At 43.6% G+C, this 6917-nt stretch overlaps 1 protein-coding gene across 2 annotated transcripts in view; it reads right to left on the bottom strand.

Moving 5' to 3' along the window:
- Positions 1-6917, bottom strand: part of COG3 (component of oligomeric golgi complex 3) — a 56535-nt gene that overhangs the window by 8848 nt on the left and 40770 nt on the right. For both annotated transcript variants that reach the window (XM_019529901.1, XM_019529900.1), the window contains exons 20-21: positions 5691-5766; positions 3926-4053 (exon numbers count right to left, since the gene is read on the bottom strand). In XM_019529901.1, the coding sequence (XP_019385446.1) occupies positions 3926-4053; positions 5691-5766 (204 nt within the window). The remainder of the gene's footprint in view (positions 1-3925; positions 4054-5690; positions 5767-6917) is intronic.

Below are 6917 nucleotides of genomic sequence, written 5' to 3'. Positions count from 1 at the left end.
CCCTCAGCCTTCTCTTGTGAAGGCTGAATAGGTTCAGGTCCCACAGTCTCTCATTGTAGGGTCTGCCCTGTTGTCCCTGGATCATGTGGGTGGCCCTCCTCTGGACCCTCTCAATGTTGTCCACATCCCTCCTGAAGTGGGGCGCACAGAACTGGACGCAGTATTCCAGCTGTGCCCTGACCAGTGTCACTAGAGGGGGAGGATCACCTCCTTGGCCCTACTTGAGATGCACAGCAAGGTCCGGTTAGCCCTGCCAACCGTGACCTCGCATTGTCAGCCCATGTTCATCTTGGAGTCAATAAGATCCCTTTCTGCCTCCGTGCTCTCAAGAAGGGAGTTTCCCATCTTTTAAGTGTGCTGCTGGTTACTACTGCCCAAGTATAGCACCCTGCACTTGTCAGTATTGAAACGCATCCTGTTTTTGTAGCCCACCCCTGTAACCTATCCAGGTCTTGCTGCAGTCTTTCCCTCCCTACTAGCGTTCTCACCTCACCCGAAATGTTGGTATCATCAGCAAATTTAAACAGGTTGCTTTTCACCCCGCCGTCCAAATCGCTGATAAAGAGATTGAACAGCGCGGACCCAAGGACCGAGCCCTGGGGGACTCTGCTGCCCACTTCTCCACAGGTCGAATATGACCCGTCCACCACCACCCTGTGAGTAAGACCCTTGAGCCAATCTGCAATCCATCTGACCGTGTAGGCATTAATGCCACAGTCACCTAGTTTTTTAATGAGGATGGGGTGGGAGAGGGTGTCAAAGGCCTAGCTGAAGTCCAGAAAGACTACATCCACAGCAACACCTGCATCCAAGGCTTTCGTGACCTGATCATAAAAGGCAATCCGGTTGGTCTGACATGACCTGCCCCTAATGAAACCGTGCTGGTTGCCCTTGAGCATCATCCCTGATGCTGGCCCATCACAGATGTGCTCCATGACGATCTTCTCAAAGAGTTTCCCTAGGATTGAGGTAAGACTGACGGGCCTATAGTTGCCTGGGTCCTTCCTCCTCCCTTTTTTAAAGATGGGGACCACGTTGGCTATCTTCCAATCATCTGGCACCTGACCCGAGAACCACGAGCACTCGTAAAGCCGTGCTAAGGGCCCAGCAATAACCCCTGCTAGCTCCCTCAACACCATGGGGTGGAGAGCATCTGGACCCGCTGATTTGAACACGTCCAGCCCCTCCAGAAGCTCTCTAACCCAGTCCTCCCCAGTCTGAGGTCTGGAGGTGTTCCCCTCAAGTCCGTCTTGCATCACGGTGGGGAAGTCCCAGTCCCTGCCCAAGAAAACGGAGGTGAAGAATTGGTTAAAGAGGTCTGCTTTCTCCTCTGGCGCAACCAACAGATTGCCCAGAGAATCTTGCAGGGGCCCCGTATTTCCTGGTGCTTTCTTCATCCTCCCTATATATTTGAAAAAGGACTTTTTATTATTTTTGAATAGACATAAGAAGGCATTATTTTACAGTTAGGGTGGCCAATATCTGGAACCAACTTCCCAGGGAAGTGGTCCTCGCCCCTATCTTGGGCAAATTCAAGAGGAGGTTGGATGATCACCTGTCTGGGGTCTTGTGAACCCAGCATTCATTCCTGCCTGTGTCAGGGGGTCAGGCTAGATGATCTGTTCAGGTCCCTCCTGACCCTAGCTACTATGAAACTATGAAAATGGTAAAAAGGTAAAATGCATCAATTCTGGATGAACTAAGTCTATGGTTACCCATAGTAATTTGCCTATATGCAAATTACTACAGGCAAGCTTATTTCAAAGTCAGTGTTTTCAAATTTGCCCCTCACTTCCAGTGCTAAGGGAGAACAGCGTCTGACTGTAGCGGGGATGGGAAAGTGGTTCAGAGGGAAGAAGCTGGAGGGGGCAGAGAATAAGGGGCCACCTTACCCCTGTGGTAAGAATAAAGGGCCACCTTACCCCCCCAAGATTTATTTTCTCTACTGTAGCAGCAGAAGGGAGACAAATTCAAGGCAAACCTCCAATAATTAGATTCTATACCTAAAAAATTATAACAAATTTATCAGGACTGTTTACACATGCAATTGCTGTATTAATCATTGTTTGCATTAATTTTTTTAACATGTTAATTGCGCATGTGGTTTTGGAGCCCATGCCCAGGCTCTGCTCCGCTGCTGTCAGCGCTGCCTCTGGGCCACCCCTAGGGCAGTGGTGGTAGTGCAGAGGACCACAGGGCAGCCCAGACACAGTCTCAAGGCAGCTGCAGCGGGGGGGGGGGGGGGGGGGGCAGCGCACACACAGACAGGCACACAGTCATAGCCAACAGGTAGCCAAGAATGCCGCCCAGTGGCATGTGGAGCAACACCAAGCAGGCAAGTAAGTAAAGGGAAAGCGGCATGGGGGAGGAAAGGGGCATAAGAGGGGCAGATCGAGGTCCCCACAGTGAGGGAGGGAGTGAGGCAGAGGCAGGGGCTGTGGTACATCGGGCCCCGAGGCCAGGGCAGGTTGTGGGATGGAGCCATGGGTGGCTCCCACCACTGCACACACATTGGGGGAAGCATAAGGGGCATGGGGATCTGTGCACAGGGTGGAGGCAGGTTGCGGCAGTTAGCTGGGGCTCTGCACCACACTTCCTTTGCCCCAGAGCCACGTGCAGGCTGTGCTGTGTCCCCTGCCTGCCTGGTGGCAGGAAACGGCATGGTGTTGTGCAGCTCCTGGGGCAGTGGTAGTGGGGCACAGAGCCTAGTGCACAGTTGCATCCCACCTCTGCCCCACACACAAATCTGGGGGGCATGTACCCTCCATGTTTTCTTCAGGGGCATGCACATCCATAGTAGTAGCCCGCCTTTACCCCCCCCAAATGAGCTACCCACAGCTCCATCCCCAAACCCAGCCCGACCCCTGGGTCCCATTCACCTCAGCCCCTACCCATGCCTCTGCTCCACTCCCTCCCACACTGTGGGAGCCCCAACTGCCCCCCCAGCCCTTTCCTCCACCCCACACACTTATCTGCTGGGCAGTGTGTGTGTCTGTCTACCTGTCTGTGTCTGCCCCTTACTACCAAGCCACAGCCTCCCCAGCCCTGCTGCTGCCCCTCTCTCCTGATCCAAAGTACCCCATGTCCTGCCAAGATATGTAGGAACCCCCACTTCCCAGGCTCCAACCCTCCCCCACACATAGCCCTTCACACCTTCACAAATTCCACTCCCCCCACAAACCCCTAACCATACAAAGTATCTGCATAATTTTGCATAACTTGGAGTTTTGCTGCACATAATTTTGGGTTTTTAGCTATGTGATTAAAATCATGATTAATTGCAACTAATTTTTTTTAATCGCGCAACTAATCGCGATCAAATATTTTAATTATTTGACAGCCCTAAATTGAATAAATATTTCATATTTAGAATTTCATTATTGACGTGTTATCTTATATTCAAATAAAGACAGAGTAAATGTGGCACTTTCTCCTGTTTAGCATAGTAAACAATCTGCAGACTGAATGGATAAAAAGAATAAGCAGTATATCCGTCTTCTCCTTTCACTGTCTGAAAAACACAGTGTTCACCTCTATGGAGCTAGGTGCCACTTTTATACAGCTACTTTTCAAAGCAGAGCCACGCTACAATTTGTCATACTGCATTGGCTTTACATATATGCATTAAATCTTTCCCATGATTACTGCCCAAGTTACTAACATAGAATACAGAAATGTGTGGTGGACCAGCTTAGCACAAATTCAGAAAACTCTTGTGAAAGTTGAAGAGAAAGATAATGAAATTGAGAAACTTAAACATCTGTATCAATTAACTTCTACAGAAACAGCTATATCAATTTACTGCTACAGATGCCAGAAATAAGTTAACAAGCTTAGAAAATACACTCTTACAGCCTTTAATCTATTGCATTAAAGCTGTGAAATCTATGGAAAGCATGCTGACGTGTATTCTAATAATACTCACCCTAACCGGCTTAAACAAAATGAATTCAGTGTCTTTATTGGACAAGTATAATGACATGCTTCGTAACGTTGACGGCAGCTTTGTTTTTATGATCTTGTAAGTGGAAGACACTAAATCAGTGACCTTTGCTGGAAGTAAAGTAAATTATTATTAGGCAAAAATTTGGTTCTCTGGATTCAAATATATGCCCAAATCATTCTCTCTACTTCATGCAGACCAGGACCCCATGCCCTTCCCTCAGCACTCCACACTGTCTAGGCATCACTTTCCATTGGCAAAAAACCTAAGTAGGACTTGTTTTAGATGGATCCTTATCTAACTGGAAAGCTGAGCCTAAGAAAAATATTGCAGCATATTGCAATTTTCCTTTCCTCAAGCTGTTGATAAAGACTGACAGACTGCATTAGACATAACTTGTGTATCTGAGATGGCTATGTAGCCTACTACACAAGAATGCTGTGCTGAATGGAGCATGGTTACTATATTGCTAGATAATTTTAACACTGTTTGCAACAGAATCATGATGAAAGTATTGGAGGAAATATTACAGAATTTTGAAAACTTGAACAGGTAAGGTTCATATGCTTTAATTATTTATTCACTCTAGCTTTTAAATATTGCTCTTTGTTTACTCCTGCCTCCCAAATCACCGACACTGTGGTATATATCAGGGCATAACAAAACAGCCAAGATTGTATTTGGTGGGTCCAGTAAAAGATGCTGCTTTGAGATTAGGGAATACTCCACTGAAGTATGAACTTCACTTTCTTCCATAGCACACACTCTCCAGCCTTGAAAAACAAGTTCTCACACCTTGCTACAACCCAGGCTTACTTGCACTGCCCATCATACCACCTTCTACTTCATAGTTTAATGAAGAGAAACAAGTTCACTTAGGAACAAACTATCCCTACATCTCCACTTAGGTACAGAGTTCTCACAGAACAAATATTATAAAATATTCCCAAATGAGCCAGAGATTAACCAAAAGCTCAAGTTAGCCCTTGAAACTGCCCAACCTGCTCTGGAGCAGAAATTAATTATGAATGAACTTAATGGTTTTGCATTTTAAGATCTTGATGCAACAAAGGTTCAAATCTCTGAAACTGAATACAGACATGCCAATGTCACTCAGACATGCAACTTTCTAGGGCCTTCTGTAACACTGTGAGGCCTGAACTACTCATGCACAATGAAGCATTTTATGACATGTTCTCTTCCAATGAGAGAATATGGAATTGGCTTACTTTTTTGGGTAGTCACAAGAGTTAAAAATGTAAAATGCTTACAAAACATGAACAGTAACTCTCAAAGACTAACTCAATTCCTTCATACAGAAAACTAAACCTGAATTTTAAAAAAAGAATTATTCAGGACACTTTTTAGTCAATGGTTGCGTCTCATAAATACATTTCAGCAGTCACAGCTTTAAGTGCTGAATTAATTTATCTACTACACAAATTGAACTCATATTATGAAGCTTTTCAAGTACCAAAAGCCCTGATCTACAAGCTACAGAAAAGGATGACATCTAAGCTTATCTACTGAAAATAGCACAATGGCTAAAATTTATATTGCTTTTATGATATCAGAAATAATAAGTAGGAAGGGTCTTGGTTTTTCTGTTTTATATAAAAGAAAGATCATCTTAAAATACATTCTATAAAATACGTGGAAAATGAACTTGCATTGCCTTTTTTTACTCCATTTATTACCCTGCAAATGTCTCAAAACTAATGTGAAAAACATAAAACAAAGCGAATACCTGGTTGCGCCCAAGGCTGCTGTGAAAGGTTGTACTTGGGACCTCCTCGGCTGGCCATTGCTTTTAATGCAGCTACCTAAAACAATTATATTGGGAGAATGAGAAGGGTTTTTCTCCCCAATCGGTATTTAAAAAAAAAACCCCATCGTTCTTTAATTGGGTTCCCCTTCCCTGTATGCTCCAAGTTAGAATACAAAAAGTACGAAACTGAATTTTAGCAATTCAATTAAAGGCTTATGCCCCAATTTTGGTTATAAAATTTACAGGAGGCTAATTTAACTTCAGTAATACATGCGTCTGCTATACACAAAAAAAGAAGAGTGCAAAAAACTGTAAATACATAAAGGTAGCACTAAGCCCATAAAAGACAAACATCCATCTAATCTTGGTTGAAAAAATGCAAATGCAGGAGTCAAAAGTATAGCTTTTAAGTAAAACTATGTTGTCAAAATGTCATATATTGTGTGGAAGTAAAATTCTTAAAATTAAAATCAGAAATGAGACCAGATTTATAGAAGTACTCAGACTCTTAAAGAAACCTAAGGAAATTTACAAAAGTGACTAAGCAACCTGCTTGTTTAACTCCTGTAACTTTCAATGAGAGTTTTATTTGTAACTCATTTAGACACATTAGCAAATCCCATTAGACACTTATCTTCATTTTTAGGCATCTTAATATCTTACCTGGCTCAGGGATCAAAATATTGTGGACTTACTCATTCTAAATGAGTATTTCCTAGTTACTCCAAATTCCCAGAAGCCAGGAAATGGAGTATTTTTAGTATCCTTACAACACTGCAACCACCATTCCTGAGAGGTCATGATCTACATTATAAACCTGTTTACACTCAGAAGACTTGTAACATTTAGCAGAGATAATGCTTTTCCTTTTCTGAGTACCTCACAAACATCAACTAATTAGCCCTGCTGCTTGATCTTTCCATACTGAACTAGAATATGAAAACACTTCTGGATGAGATGCTCAGTATTACTGCATTACCTCAGATGTAGTCTGAACAGACTGAAAGATTTTGTGCCACTGTTCTTCAACCAATGGACAGATTTACTATTACACATGTAGCTTATGAAAAGCAATGTTTTAAAAAAAAACAAAAAAAAAACCTCTGTGGACATGAGGCCTATCCTTCAACACTGTACATCAGCAAAAAAGATATGCTGTTTAATACAGACTACTTCTACTTGCCAAGACTCAACACACTATCAGTC

Source organism: Crocodylus porosus, unplaced genomic scaffold, assembly GCF_001723895.1.
Source record: "Crocodylus porosus isolate Cpor-Errol unplaced genomic scaffold, CroPor_comp1, whole genome shotgun sequence".
Taxonomy (NCBI): Eukaryota; Metazoa; Chordata; order Crocodylia; family Crocodylidae; genus Crocodylus; species Crocodylus porosus.
Note: the sequence above shows the minus strand (reverse complement) of the source record. Positions and strands in the feature narration are given on the sequence as shown.